A 16394-nucleotide genomic window follows, 5' to 3' on the forward strand; every position below is an offset into this window, starting at 1 on the left:
TTAGCACAGTAGTAAGTTAAAACTGTCCAGAAAACTCTTTCAACAATTGAGCAGAATCTTAAGTGTTATTATGAGTAGCCGTCTAGCATGGAAGATGGAAATAGAAACATTTGGACCAAAAGCAGGACAACTTCATTCTCATCCACAAAACAAGTAAGATTTCACAAAGACAAAGCAAAGCTCCCACCAAACATGTAAGATTTCAGTGTCAATAGAATATGCCACTTACACCAACCTAGGCATTTCAGGTAACAACAGAGCAAACACAAAATACTTCCACACTATGCTAAGCATTCTATCGCAGTCCTGACCTAGGCCTTTATTATACTTCCTCATGGACAAGTAGTTCTTATGCTTCCTTTCCCTCTCCATCTTCAGAGAAAGCTATGGGACAAATCAATAAAATGTTGGGTCAGTGTGGTTAAACCAACAAAAAAAAAGGTACGTCCATCCCATTTATATGATGCAAAACCGGAAATGGAAAGATAAAATATCAGAACATAAGAAAAACAATGATCTAAAAACCGGTGGATTGAATGTAGCATACCAACATGAAAATATTATCCCACTATTTCAACCTATGTTAAGGGTACTATAGTTGTCTAGAAACAGTCCATTTACTTGCAGAGTACTAGAAATGCACAAACAATTTCATAACATTGCATAAGGTGTCAACTTTGATATACCAGTTACACCGGCAAGCTGACTTGCTACCACATTTAAAATGTTTAAGCAAAAAAACACAAATGTTTTAAAAAGTGGTAGAGAAAGCGCTCCAGCTCCACCTAGCAACTAGACCGCTGCCTAGCATTTCTGGGCATTTCCCGAAAAAAAAGAGCCAAGTGTATAAATACACTGTAAAATTTCAAATTTGACAAGGATGAGTACTTCAATCAGTCAGATATTTACTAGACACAGTTTCCATACATCTCCCACTTATCCACTTGACTACCACTGTTCCTGTCCTGCAAAGTCGGCAGTAGCATGCAAGAAGCACTGAATAAGTATTGGGAACACAGACCGGTGCTGTGCAACTGACACACTTAAGCAGCAAAAAGCAGGAAAAAAACACCTTTTCGAATGCTTAAGCATCCAGGCAATTAAAAGCAATCGCTTAGATGAAAAACCTTAGGCGCAGCTTTTTAAACACTAAACTACTAAGGTAACTTTGACATAACATCTGCTATCAAGAAACCAATAAGAGTAGTGCAGTCACTACTATCATCTGGAACAACAGTCTTGAAAAGATCCCACTATTTCAACCTATGTTAGGGGTAATAACAGTCCTTTTACATGAAAAGTGCTAGAAATGCACAATTTCATAAAAGCGCATAAGGAGTGAACTTTGAATTAACAATTACACCAGCAAGCAGAATTGCTACCACATCCAAAATGTTTAAGCAAAAACCACCAATACTTAAACAAGCCGTAGAGAGAAGCAAGCGCTCCAGCTCCACCTAGTGTTTCTAGGCGTTTTGCAGAGAACAGAGCAAAGTATATATACTCTTCATTATAAACTGTAAATGTTTTAACTTGACAAGGATGAATGTTTCGATCAACGGTATATTTACTAAATAGAGTTTCCATACATGTCCCACTGTTCCTGTTGTCATGCAGGAGACAGTAGCATGCAAGAATCACTGAATAAGTATTGGAAACATGAATCGGTGACACACGAAAGCAGCAAAAAGCAGGAAAAAATAAAAACCCTTTCCGATTAAGCACTTAAAATCCATGGCGCCACAGCCCTTGGGCGCAGACTAATCCGCTAAGGTAACAGTCAGTCCTATCGTCAGAAACAACACTCTTCAAAAGAAGAGTAAACAGTCGTCGAAACAAGACTCTTCAAAAGAAGAGCTACCCCTCCAGTCACAGATAATCAATCAAGAATTTCTATCTTATGATGGGTTCCCAAATAAAACAGTCACCTAATTTAAGCTACTATTATATTATTATTATTATTATTATTAATATTCTCTAAAAAAACATCTTACGAACGAAAAAAAACGCCATCAGATACTGACATAGACCGCAGTGAGTAGCATTGGTGATGGTATATCAGCCTGGGAGCATGACAACACACACCTGGTGGTGATGCGCACGGGTCTTGCCGGGAGTTGAGACGGAGGATGAGTGGTTCGCGGTTGCTGTACGCCTCCCGCAGCGCCGCCCTTTGCTTCTTCACCACCTCCGCGAGAAAAGGGAGGCTGAACAACCCAGATAGATTCAACTTCGCTCGGTTAGTTAAAATCAATTCAATTCCCCAAGATAGACATACGCGCAAGCGAGCGAACAAGAGAGAGGGCGCGCACACATCTCGGAGGGGGGACCCTTGGTGACCTTGGTGCCGGGGAGAGATTTTTCCTTGGCCGCCCTATGTTCCTTCAGCTCCGCCTTCAGCTCCTTAAGCTGCGCATCAACGGAGACGTCAGATCTTACCGGGTCTGCCGCACAACAACGGAGACGTCAGATCCACAAGAAACTAGTAAGGACGGACACAATAATGCTTACCCATGGCGACGGTAGCGGTTGCAGCGTCAGGGGCAAAGCGGAGGCGGCGGCGGTGCGGGGTGCAGGCTGCGCGCGAAGGCAACTCACTGCCGGCGGCGGGGGAGGCTTATAAAGTAAGAGCATCTCCAGCCCAGGCACGACCCACCTAATAAACGGGTCGACCCGTCGCACATTTAGCACACAAGGCTGCAAATTTTTTGACCTGTTGGACTGTATTTTAGAACACATATATAAAAAATCTAAAAGACTAAAAAATAAATAAACGGGAAGTGTTGTGCCGGCCTGCGTGCCTAGCCTCCGGCCTCCGAGCCCAGGCACGGCCCAAGGAGTGCCGCCTGCCGGGCACAACCCATTTAGCTCGTGTCGTGCCTGGCCCATGGCGGGCCGTGCCGGCGTGCTCGTGGGCTGGTCTGGTGGGCCCGGCCCATTTGGCCAGCTTTGGGCCTAGGGCACCATGCCTCTTCGCAGAAGAAAACTGCCAGCCCCAACGCATGGCCTCTCACCCAAGCCAGAGGGCTCTTTTCTTTGTTTTGCCCCACCCCCTCGTGCCTCACCCCTCTCTCCCCTTCACAAATCGGTGGCCACAATTTGCGAATTGGAACTAAAAATGTAGGATCTTCTTCCCCTTCCAATCCTCACAGTATTGTGATCTCTTTCCCCTCTTTTTAGTGGTTAAAAACTTTGCACTGGCCCGATTTGGATAACCCCTAGTTCATCTTGTTTTTCAAATTTCATTGATGCTCGCACTTGTATTTGTTAGGTATGCTTTAGGTTTTTAATGATGTGGTCAGGAATTTGGTAGATATAGTTGGTCTTATAGTGTTTAGGTATGGGTTAGGTTTGTAGCAAATTCGGCATGTCACTTGTATGGATATTTGCAAATGTGTGTATCCATGTACACTTGCATGGATATTTGTGCGTACGTATTTATTTGTACATGTATGTATCCATTCGGTATCTAGAAAATTTGGTGTATGGATATGGATATTTGCACATGTGTGTATGTATGTATGTATGTATTTGTATTTGTACGGATATTTGCACAATAACAACGAGGCTTACCATACATTACAATTTTGCAGGATGTCTTCTCTTATCTATGAGTCATATGATAGATTGAACCGTGAACGGTATATGTCAGAGGAAGGAAGGGGTTTTGACCAGCTAAACCAGAGATTCAGTGGGGTTCATGGTAAGATGAAGTATGACGAATGATACACGAAATATATTGGGAATATTGGGCTTCTCCCTTTCATCACACTCGTACCAAAACTAACACCGGAACCTTGCAGCGACAGTCGAAGCAGAGCACGAGGGGAAAGGGATAAGCTAGGGGACGACAATACCAGTCGGACAAAGAAGAGCTGGTGACAGACATGGCGAGAGGAGATCACAGAACCAGAGGCTAGCACATGCGGCACGGGATGGCTAGGGATTTGAGATTTAGAAATGTCGAGAAATGACGAGGGAGAAATTTGAGTGTGCTCTGTGCTCCCACCTGCATAGGGTCCTAAACAGATTGGGAGAGACAAGTGAAGTGAGAGCTTTGCGCTAGACGGTGGAGACGTAACAACAAGATTTCTAGGACCGATATGAGCACCACTAGTGAGACGACATGGCTGTCTTTTTTTTTGAAAGATCCGGGTTCACTGACTTCATTGATTTAGAAGAAAGCAATAGGGAATACATGAGTGATCAAGTGATCATGGTTCGAAAAGAGCCACGAATGGCCAAAGACTAGGCCTGCTACATGACTAGTGCATTTTATCTCGCTACATCTTCCCCGAACGGGGCCTCAAGGCATCTAGCTCCTGCTGCCCGCCAGAGCTCCATCGTGTTCTTGATGGCTCGCTGAACGTCCTCCATCTGAGGTGTTTTTCCTCTGAACACACACGCATTCCTCTCTTTCCAGATCTCCCAAGTGATCAGCAGAAGCATCGACCGAAGCCCCTTTCTGCAGCTTTGAGGCGTTAGTGCAGTCAGTCTTTCCCAATGCCTGAGGGAATTGTGACCTTCATCCCGCGCTTCTTTGAGCACCGCACAGCCATATCTATGTGATGCTGCCTGCCAGACAGCTCTGGCAAAGGGGCAGTCCCAAAAGAGGTGTATTGAGCTTTCCAGATTTCTGTTGCAGCAAACGCAAAAATACCCATTAGGCCACCCCCGCTGTTGCAGGCGATCGTTGCACCACAGCTTGTCTTGGTGGAGCAGCCAGGCGAAATATCTTCACCGTGCCTGGCGCCCAAGCCCTCTAGATCGCAGCTTTGGCTCCCGAAGGAGGGATGCCACTGTTCTGAAGATTGTAAGCAGCCTTGGCAGAGTAGTTTCCTTCTCCTCTGGCTTCCTCCCAGCTGATCCGGTCCTCGTCGGAGGTGAGAACAATGCCTGCACCCTGGATCTTCCTCCACATTTGCAAAAACTGGTGAGCAATCTCTGCCATGTTTCCATGCCGGAGGTCACGCACCCAAGTGCCATTTGTCAATGCGTCTTGAACCGTCCTGTTTTTTTCTCCTGGAATGCTGAAACAGAGATGGGAATTCGTGCTGCAGTGCCACCAGCCCGATCCATCTGCAAGTCCAGAAATGCGTTGTTTTTCCGTTGCCCAAATGCTCAACGGTGGCAGATGCAAACAGCTTCAGGTCCTCCTTGACACATGGTGCTGGGAAGTTCATCCAGGGCCGGCGCAGCTGTTGCCAGGAGAGCCATAACCAGCGCAGCCGAAGAGCTGTGCTGAAACGATGGAGGTCCAACAAGCCTAACCCCCCCTTTGCCACCGGAAGACATACTTTGCCCCAGGCCACCTTGCATTTGGCGCCAGTGACATTCTCATTGTGTGCCCAAAGAAACTGCCCCCTTGTTTTGTCCACCTCTTTTAAAATCTTCTTCGGCACTTTTAGAACTGTCATTGCAAACACCGGCAGTGCCGTCAACACAGCACGCACTAGCATCCTTCTGGCTGCCATATTCATCATCTTGCCTTTCCACCCAGCCAACCTTGAGCGTATCCGATCAATGATAAATTGGAAATGCACCAGCCTTAGCTTCCTTGGGGAGATTGGCAGTCCCAGGTATGTGGTAGGGAACGTGGACTGCATCCCTCCAAAATTTTGCAGAACCTCATTTAACTGAACATCAGCACAGTTAATTGGGATGACTTCAGATTTTGCCTGGTTTAACTTCAGTCCCGTGGCGTCCCCGAAATTACTGAGCAAAAGCAGCAGCGTGTCCACTTCTTCCTTCACCGGGTTGGCGAAAATGACGGCGTCATTAGCATATAAACTGATTCGCATGCTGATCCCACGGCCTGGCAGCTGAGCTATCATTTCTTCCTTTGCAGCAGCTTGAAGGAGGTGGTGGAGAGGATCGATCGCCAGGATGAAAAGCAGCGGGGATAGCGGATCACCCTTCCTAAAACCACAACCATGAGATATTGATTGGCCCTTCGTTCCGTTGAGCAAGCAGGAGGAGGTGGCCGAAGAGAGTAGCAGAGCAATCCAGTTTCTCCATCTGGTGGGGAAGCCCATTTTCTGCTTGAGCTCGAGCAAGTACTCCCACGACACCGAATCGAAGGCCTTTGCTATGTCTAATTTGAAGAAAAGTGCCTTTTTCTTCAACCTATGCAGCATCCGAACGCAGCTTTGTACGTACTGGTAACTCTCATGGATGCATTTGCCTTTCTGAAATGCAGTCTGCGTCCGTGAGATGATTTTATCCAGGGTCCCTGCCAGCCTTGCAGCGAGCACTTTGGAGATTAGCTTGGCAACAGAGTGGATCAAGCTGATTGGTCGATAATGGTTGACCTCCGAAGCTCCATTTTTCTTTGGCAGCAGTGTAATCAGGGCCGTGTTGATCTCTTGAAAATTCTGCCCAGACACCTGATGGAACTTGTTAAACACTGCCATGATGTCGTCCTGAATGATGTGCCAGCAGGATCGATAGAATTGTCCTGTGAACCCGTCAGGGCCAGGAGCCTTCTCCGTCGGGGAGGAGATGATGGTTGCCCAAACCTCAGCCAAGGAGAACGGCGATTCTAAACCTTGCGGATCAACGGTGGGAATGGCCAGCCGTTCCCAGTTGATGGTGGAGACGACATGGCTGTCGACGGGCGCAGTGTAATTGATCGGTGACCTTTTCGTCACATGGTTGCCAAGTTTGAGACCGTAGCGCAACACTTTGGGAGTTCTTTTGCCTACGCCTTACCTGCACCTAGGTCCTTGTAAACTACTCCGCACAGTACAAGATACTTGTAGTCGTAGTGGTACGTCTTAGTGATTTAGCTGGGATGTGGTCAATGACGTTATTGCTTGCTTTGATTTGCCGTGTTGACTATGAGACATGCCATAGCGTTCATGTCGAAACATACAGATACAATGCATCATGTACAGTGCAACATGAATAGGAAAGCATGGCTCGCAGCACCATGCCTAGTTAGTTAGCTAGGCATGCGCCTGGAGCATCATAGAGAGAACGAGCTGAGTAAAGCGTCCCCTGCTTCACATCGGATCCTTTCTCCTACCAAGAAGCTTAGTGCCAACGATGAGCCTCGTCCTTCGGCGATTGCTGCCTCAACCACGAGATTTTTCTCGACAAATTTATTGTGAGAGAGAGCGAGGAGAATTCGACAAAGATCGAGAAAATATGATCTATTGTTGCTGTTTTGGTTATGTTTTCTTTTGAGGGAGAAACATGTTTGGCAGATAAAAAAATAAAGGGAAAACGTGTATTTCCATCTGAGTTATTTCTATCGCTCATAAACCTCCTCCAGAGCCTTCCGATCGCTGCTGATTGTGCGGCTGTCTCTGTCTCGGTCAAGTCACGCAGCCCGACCAGGTGCGTTGGGGTGGCGGCTCGATTCATTGCAACATTGCGCCCTAGGTGAGATTTTGGTTTGTTTCTTCCATTTTGTCCTCTTCCCCACCTTCATCCCCTCGCGCAGATCCAGCCATCGTGGGATGTGACAGTCGACGTGGCTGCTAAGGAAAGGAATGGCGGCGCCGGTGGCTGGGGTGGGAGTGGAGACACGCGCATCATCATCGCACTCCATGGACGATGACGACGCAGACAGGTTTGTCTTCGAGATCTCAACATCCGCCATCCCTAAATGCGCAATGCAGCAGCGGATCCGTGGTAGCAGTGCAGCAGTGGATCCGTGGCAGCGGTGGGGCTCGTCGTAGCTGCTACCCTAGAGGGGGCAGTGCGGGTTGGGGTTGTGTCGTGGAATAGTCACGGTAGATGTCCTAGCAAAAGGACTTAGTCGTGGAGCCATCGCAACTAGGTAGCTTAAAGGGCTTAAACGGGACAAAGGACACGGGAATTTATACTGGTTCAGCCCCTTGCATTAAAGGTAAAGGCCTAATCTAGTTTGAGGTGGTATTGCTTATGTCTCCATTACCAGGGAGCGAACCCGCTTGACCTAGCTTTCGATCTGTTGTCTCTTGTCCTGAACCGCCGCCTGGTCGTCCCTTTTATATACACAGGTTGACGCCTAGCGGCTCATGGAGTCCCGGCAGGCTCATAGATAACGTGTTCAGCTCGGTGTCTATCTTTACATGCCTTACAATACAAGTCTTTACATATATGGCGGTTTACCCCCATGGGCCATAAGTCGCCTTTGGGCCTTGGGCCCTTGCTTGTGAACCGCCATATTTAACATCCACGCGGGCTTCATATTAAGAATCTTCACAGGTATAACCCGGTCTCCTGGGCAGGTCATACCTAATAGTTATATCCCCAACATTAGGCCCCAGATTGATTTGAACTGGTTCATGTCAATCTTCAATACTTAGAAAAAATCTTCCCTTCTACATTTGTGCGATAATTCATGACCGCCATGACGTCATCTTCTAGATTTGTGATAACCCGCCATGACGTCACCTGCTTTAATTCACACAATATCCAACATATCTCAACAGATCTTTATCTTAATAACCATCCCGAGAATCGAGGTGCCTGATCAGCTGGATAACCATGTTTTTTGGCCTCCTCGTTTTTCATGCCCATCTGTTACCTTTCCTTATAAATAGGGTCGAACGGCCCCTTCTCATTCTCCCCCTTTTCTTCATCTTTCTCCTCTCGCGACTCTCCTATGCTCGAGCTCCTCCACCGCCACGAAGCACACCGTCGTCCTCGTCCTTGGCCGTTGCATCAGCCTGAACAAACCAGAAAATGGCAGCACTCCTACGCAGCTGATCTGCATCTGTAAGTACTCGCTTTCATGTACCCCATATCTGCATTAGGGTTTCTGAGTTTTTCGTGTTCTTCATAGTTCGTCATTCATATTCAACCCTAGGCACCCGTTGATATGGAAATAGCATAAAACTTGTGCGGTGGTAGTTTTGCCCTTGCCTTCAATGCTAGCGGACCCTTTTTCCTTGAAAAGAGATCTCATTAGAGCTTATGAACTCCCCTGTACTGGTTTTAGGTCTTGATTTATTTTCTTTTTCTGAACTGCCACTGATCCAAAATAATAATTGTAATCTGTGAAACTTGTTCATACGGTACTTAGCAAAAAACTGCATCTTGATAGATCCACCTAGTCATGGCGGCTCATATTACCGGCTGTAGTTAAATTCAATGCTCAACAGATTTATCCTTTGATAGACATCAAACTGCTCATGGCGGCTTATATAACCTGTTGTAACTAGTCATATACCATTAGGCCCCTTTTTAAGCCACCATTCTGAATATGTGTTCTAATTCTTTCCGTCTGGCTTAATTTGAACCAGCAAACTTTGTTCTTTTTCCTTTTAGGCTTCCTTCTTCATAATGCCGCCTAAAACAACCACTTCCTGTAACTGGGTTCCCTCCATCATCACGGAAAACACACTTCAAGACTTTGTGAAAACTAGTTATTTTCCGAAGAAGTCTGTCATGTCTTACCGCTCCCCCAAGCCGAAAGAAGAGAAACCTCAGCCAAAGGAAGGCGAAGTCATTGTCTTCACTGATCATATGTACCGGGGCTTCTCACCGCCCGGCTCTAAGTTCTTACGGGATGTTCTGCACTTTTTCAACCTTCATCCTCCAAACATCGAACCCAATTCCGTGTCAAATATATGCAACTTCCAAGTGTTCTGTGAGGTGTACCTTTAAGAGGAGCCTAGTGTGGAGTTATTCGGTGAGTACTTTCATTTGAACCGCCAGAACGAGTACTCCAATGGACCCATCTTGGAACTTGGTGGGATCTCAATCCAACGACAGAGAGATGCTATCTTTCCTTATGCTCATCTCCCGAGTCATCCCAAGGATTGGAACCAGACATGGTTCTATTGCAAGGATACCACTCCAGCTGATGAGAACGGACTGCCCAGCTTTCGCGCCCTACGTCTCGAATCAAATAATCCTCTCCCTGACAATCTGCTGGCTGTTGAACGCAAAAGACTCACCCCTACCATCGCCAAGGTTAAGGCTCTGTTGGGAAATGGCTTAACCAGTATTGATTTGGTCCGGTGCTGGGTTGCATGGCGGGTCATTCCCTTGAGCTGCCGCTCCGGCTTAGTGTGTACCTACACGGGTGAGAAAAAGGATCCACTACGCCACAACTCTGTGGACTTAACTGGCGAAGCCATCAACGAGATGACGAAGTCCCTTCTGCATGAAAGCCTTGCAGACTGCGACAAGGTGGGCTTAAGCCCTTTCTACGTAGCTAACCCAGCTCCAGGAGTAAGCTGCCAAACTTAATTATTTTGCCTCCATCTTTTAATACTTTGTTTAATTCAACTTTTGATGACTTTCACAGGCTGATGATGACTTTTGGAAGAAAGAATATGACCATGAGGCTGCGAAAAGAGCCAGGAAGGCCAAGAAAGCCGCCAGGAGAATCACCAATAAGAAGGGAAAGAAGCCCAACGCTTCTGAGCTGCTTGAGCTGGATGACAACTCTGAGTCGAAGGTTGCCCTTGACTCTCTTGGCTCCTTTTTCGACCATCTTATTGACATTGACTATCATCAGGATTACACAGGGACCAGTCAAGCTCTTGAAGAAGAGGTAACTATCATTTCATCCGACTCCGAGCCTTTGCCAAGACAGAAAATCCGAGGAGTAACCCAGAAAGTAAGATTTTCACACCCCTTAGCTCATCTGGATCCTCACTTTCTTTTCAAGCAACAACAACATGAGAGCTGGCAACAGACTCAGACACGCAGGGATGAAGAATTATCCTCTGGCTTACCGAACACTCCGAGGAAGCGTCAAAATGAGATCACCCCCAACTTAAACTCTTTTTATCCTTTGGCGAGTCTCATTTGCCAACCACTCAATTCTTTCGACTCAAATTATTAGGAAACGTCTCGTTCCTCTTCTGGCGACTCAACTCAATCGCATCTGCCGGCTTTCAAGACTGCTCCCGGGTAATAATCACTACTTACTTTCTCATTATGCTTGTTGATTCTTATACTAACCTTTCATGACTTATGCAGTGGAAAATCCAAGCCCAGCAAGAAGGCCAAGGTGAATAAACCGGTTGAAGACCCAAAAGTCAGTGAACGGAGCAGCAAACTGCAGCACTTGAAGACTCTGTTCCTCCACCATCAGAGTCGGTTCTCGATGACCCGCCATTAACTTCTGACCCTCCTATGGAGCAAGCCGGTGACAACCCTTTGAATCCTGAAACATCCAGTCCAGTGAAGACGGCTAACACTCATGATGATGACATGGTGATCACAGATGCCGGCTTTAGAGAGCCGGGAAGGCCTACGGTTTTGGCCAAGCACTCTGCCAAGGAGGAGCATATCGAACAACATAGAGTGAGATTTGATGTCGCCAATTATTCTCAACTGAGCATTGGTGAAATATATTCTGGTTTTCTCAGTCAAGTGCACAGCAGCCGTGAACTTGAATTAGACATGGTGAAGCAAATGCACCAAAAGTTTGAGGTATGAACTCTTCCTTTATTGAGTTATGCACATCCTGTCAGCCCCCAAGTCTATTGTTTATGATGAATATACTGTAGACTTAGATTAACCATGAGCATAAGTAGTGTCCTTTAATAGAATCCTTTAAAATCCAGCTTAAAACATCTAGCTTAAAGTATAGCTGGAATGGTTAACACTGAATCCGTAGCCCCCAAGGGCCGGCTTAATCAGCATGAATGAGTCGGTTCTTTATATTCTTGTCTAGAAGATAAAACTTACTTGTGCAGTTCTCATGAGCTAGTTGTGGCTGTTTGTAGCATAAACCGGTCATTGTAAAAAACAAGTAATATGCATTAGCCCCCAAGTGCCAAGTACTGTTGCTCGCAAAGTGCTTGGGACTTACTCACGTAAGCCGCCACATAAATAAAGCTTTCGGCAGACATTAGCCCCCAAGTGCCAAGTGTTGTTGCTTGCAAAAGGCTTGGGACTTAACATTTTGAACTAACATTGAATTATGATTTTGATCCGCTGTATGTACAGACCACCATTGCTCAACTTCAATCAGAGCTATCTGAATTGAAAACTCGTCTGGAGCTGCAAGAGGCTGAGACCCAAAAGGCGAACTCAAAGTTTGAATTCAGTGTGGCTGAGGCAGAGAAACTAAAAGCCGGCTTTGAAGTTGAAAAAAGCGCCTGGGCTGAAGAAAAGATTGCCTTGACACAGCATGCTGAAAAGGCAGAGGCGGCTCTCCAGGAAGCGACCATGGAACTCACCGGCTTAAAACACCAGGTCTCTCAGATGGTTTCTGCTATCTTTAGTAAGTCGCCTTATGACTATCAAATTTGAATATCTTCCTTGATGATATAAACCGTTTTTAATCCATCGATGACTATTATGCAGGCCCCAGAAGCACCAATCTCAACCAAGATATGCTCGTGAAACTGAAGGCGGTTTACACGCTAGTGAAGCAGCTTTACACTGGTGCACAACGTGCATTGGACACAATTTCTCCATCAAATGAAGCGCCCACTCTCTTGGTTGATGTGTTAAGGAAGCTTTCCGTTCTGCCTGAGAGGTTTAGTGAGATGAAGCGATCATCTGCAAGAGCTGGAGCTGTAACTGCTTTAAGCCGGGCCAAAGCATGGTTACCGGAGCTAGACCCGGCCGATATCTCTATCGGGTATCCAAGCCTTAAGGAAGATGGCACCGCTTTTGACAAGAAAGACTTTGCTGCTTGCATGAAGGACATACGTCCTCTGGCTAGTCTGATTGCCAATGAGACAGACCTCACCAAGTATCAACCGGCTTATAACTTGGAAAATTAGAAGATGCCAACGCCGTCTTACAAAGTGAAAGATCTTATCCCACCAATCTATAAGCACACTTTTGCTCCTGAAGTTGACCCGTCAAAGCTTATTGATGATGAAGCTGAGTTCCAAGCTTTGAATGGCATTGACTGGTCATCACCAACCTTCCAGGAAGTAGAACAGGACGAAGAAGCAGAGAGGGATGATCCGGAAGCCTCAGGCCAGCAGAATCGAGAAGATTGAGCCGCTGGGCAGTTCATATTTGTGACCTTCTGAAAAACAGGTAATCATTTGGACTCGTGGAGTCATGTAATAGGGTAGCAATAACTTTGCTCTGCCGTGCCATCACGCACTTTTTGTGTTGTGCTCAACACTGTTAAGCCACCACTTTATAATTATCCTCTTTATATTTATCATGATGTTTGACTGGTGCAGATGAAAATTTGAATTATCCTGCACACAAATAGATCACAAGATCCCTTGGCAGTTTACCGCAGGGCGGGTCATAATACCTCGCATATAACCACTAATGCTGAAAGCAGTTATAGATAAGGCTGGTTGAACCCTTATTTAAACATAATAATAATAATATCATACCTGTGATATTGAATTGTACTGCCGGTTTACGATACCTGTGCAGTAAGGGTGAGTACCCAAAGCTTTAGGATCCAAGACTTCCAAGTGCTGGATATCATCATGTATGGGCGACTTGTCGCCTCTCATTAAGTTGGGTAATAAAAACCATGGGTAAGCTTCAAATATGAGCTGTAAGATTGAAGGCTACATGGCCGAAATCACTTTAACCAAAAGGTAAGATAGTATCGAGAAGAACCGGAAAAAATCTTCAAAAAATCAAGCCAAATGTCAAAAAGTGAGGCTATGCTTCGAATACGAGCAGGAAGCCGGACCATAAGGGTTGATAGCTATGATTTGAATACGATCAAGAAGCCCCCGAATGGTCTTTGGCATTGCGCCGATCAAAGGGGTACCGACAGCTATAATTCGAATACGATCAGGAAGCCCCTAGTGACCAAAGTATTTAAGGACTATGATTCGAATACGATCAATAAGCCGGACCAAGAGGGTTAACGACTTTGATTCGAATATGATCCAGCCCCCAAGTGATCTAAGTGTTTAACGACTATGGTTCGAATACGACCAGGAAGCCGGACCAAAGGGTTAACAGCCATGATCCGAATACGATCAAGCCCCCAAGTGATCAAAGTGCTTACCGACTATGTTTTGAATACGATCAATAAGACGGACCAAAAGGGGTTAATAGCTGTGATTCGAATACAACCAAGCCCCCAAATGATCAAAATGTTTAAAGGCTATGGTTCGAATATGACTAGGAAGCCGGCCAAAAGGGGTTAATAGCTATGATTCGAATACGATCAAGCCCCCATTTAGTCTTTGAAATTATGATGACGAAGACGCATGATTGTTGAAGATGAAACAACAAAGACCCCACTTTATTATAATCATCATAATATATACATCATAAAAAATATGTACATCATAAGAGCTGGTGACTCAAGTGTAGTAAGGCCGAAGATGAGCAATATCCACGGCCGGCGGGTCTCCTCCTCCGACTTATGTGAGTCTTTGTGCTCTCGAATATCGATAAGGTAGTATGACCCATTGTTCAAATTCTTGCTGACCACAAAGGGTCCTTCCCAAGGTGGGGATAACTTGTGCATATCAGTCTGATCCTGGTTGAGCCGGAGCACCAGATCACCTTCCTGAAAGGTTCTAGACTTAACCCGGTGGCTGTGGTAACGTCGCAGATCTTGTTAGTAAATCGCCGAACGAGCCGACGCAAGGCCACGCTCGTCATCTAACAGGTCAAGTGCGTCCTAACATGCTTGCTCATTATCAGCTTCAACGTAAGCCGCCACGCGGGGCGAGTCATGATGGATGTCACTAGGAAGAACCTCCTCTACTCCGTAAACCATGAAGAATGGCGTGTAACCCGTAGATCTATTGGGGGTAGTATTGATACTCCATAGCACGGAAGGTAACTCTTCCACCCAACAACCCAGCGTCCTCTACAATGGAACCATAAGCCGGGGTTTGATGCCTTTCAAAATTTCTTGATTGGCTCTTTCAGCTTGACCATTGGATTGAGGGTGAGCTACTGACGAAACATCAAGTCGAATATGCTCACGTTGACAAAACTCTTTCATAGCACCCTTGGATAGATTAGTGCCATTATCAGTTATAATGTTGTGGGGAAAACCAAAGTGAAAGATCACCTTTTTGATGAATTGAACCGCCGTTGCCGCATCACACTTACTGATCGGCTCTACTTCAACCCACTTTGTGAATTTGTCAACCACCACCAAAAGGTGGGTCTTTTTATCTTTGGACCTTTTAAAAGGCCCAACCATATCAAGCCCCCAGACTGCAAACGGCCAAGTAATTGGAATCATCCTCAATTCTTGAGCCGGCACATGAGCTCGCCGTGAAAATTTCTGACAACCATCACATTTACTGACCAAATCCTCTGCATTAGCATGAGCCGTTAGCCAATAAAATCCATGACAAGAAGCTTTGGCCATAAGGGACTTTGAACCGGCATGATGACCACAATCTCCCTCATGAATCTCACGGCCTTCCTTAGGAGAGACGCAACGCTGAAACTCCTCGGTGACACTGCGATGGTGTAACTCGCCATTGGCAATTGTCATTGACTTGGACCGCTGTGTTATCTGCCTGGCCAAGGTTTCGTCCTCAGGTAACCCGCCCCGGGTCATATAAGCCAAATATGGCACTGTCCAATCTGGGGTAGCGTGAAGAGCCGCCACCAATTGTGCCTCTGGGTCAGGAACAACCAGATCTTCCTCTGTAGGTAATTTGACAAAAGGGTTATGCAGTCCAAAAAAGTATTAGGTGGTATCGGCTTACTTTGGGGTCCCAACCGGCTTAAGGCATCAACCGCCTCATTTTTCTTGCGATCGATGTGTTCCACTTGATAACCCTTGAAGTGACCAGCAATAGTATCAACTTCACGGCGATAAGCCGCCATGAGTGGATCCTTGGAATCCCATGTGCCTGAAACTTGTTGAGCCAGCAAGTCTGAGTCGACGAAACATCTCACCCGGCTTAAGTTCATCTCCTTAGCCACCCGAAGACCATGGAGCAAGGCTTCATACTCAGCTGCATTGTTAGTACAGTGAAGCATCAATGTAGAACATAACAAAACTTGTCACCTCGAGGGGAAGCTAAGACAACTCCAGCCCCCGAGCCCTCCAATTGCCTGGACCCATCAAAGTGAATTGTCCAATATGTGTTATCTAGCTTCTCTTCAGGCATTTGCAGCTCTGTCCAATCGTTGATAAAATCCACCAGTGCTTGAGACTTGATGGCAGTGCGAGGCATATATTTCAAACCATGAGGCCCGAGCTCAATGGCCCACTTGGCGACTCGTCCTGTGACTTCTTTGTTTTGAATAATATCTCCTAAAGGAGCAGAACTGACCATAGTGATGAGATGACCCAGAAAATATTGCTTAAGCTTCCGGCTGGCCATGAACACCCCATAAACGAGCTTCTGCCAATGTGGATATCTCTGCTTGGACTCAAGAAGCACTTCACTGATATAATAAACCGGCTGTTGAACTGGATACTCCTTGCCAGCCTCCTTCCGTTCCAACACAATGGCTACACTGACTTCACGGGTGTTAGCGGCCACATATAACAATAATGGCTCCTTATCAATGGGAGC

At 46.1% G+C, this 16394-nt stretch overlaps 1 protein-coding gene across 2 annotated transcripts; it reads right to left on the reverse strand.

Annotated features, from left to right (window-relative positions):
- Nucleotides 1-243: 243 nt before the first annotated feature.
- On the reverse strand, nt 244-2661 carry LOC123115625 (60S ribosomal protein L35-3-like). Of its 2 annotated transcripts, none has more exons than XM_044536739.1 (4): nt 2512-2661; nt 2315-2409; nt 2086-2207; nt 244-384 (listed from the first exon to the last, which is right to left on the reverse strand). In XM_044536739.1, the coding sequence occupies exons 1-4, from the start codon at nt 2632-2634 to the stop codon at nt 350-352; spliced, it is 375 nt and encodes a 124-aa protein (XP_044392674.1). In that variant the 5' UTR covers nt 2635-2661; the 3' UTR covers nt 244-349. The 2 variants fall into 2 exon arrangements, with proteins under 2 accessions (XP_044392674.1, XP_044392675.1); XM_044536740.1 differs by having other exon boundaries at nt 2315-2444.
- Between the last annotated feature and the right edge of the window lie 13733 nt (nt 2662-16394).

The sequence above is a fragment of the Triticum aestivum genome, chromosome 5B (assembly GCF_018294505.1).
Source record: "Triticum aestivum cultivar Chinese Spring chromosome 5B, IWGSC CS RefSeq v2.1, whole genome shotgun sequence".
Lineage (NCBI taxonomy): Eukaryota > Viridiplantae > Streptophyta > Magnoliopsida > Poales > Poaceae > Triticum > Triticum aestivum.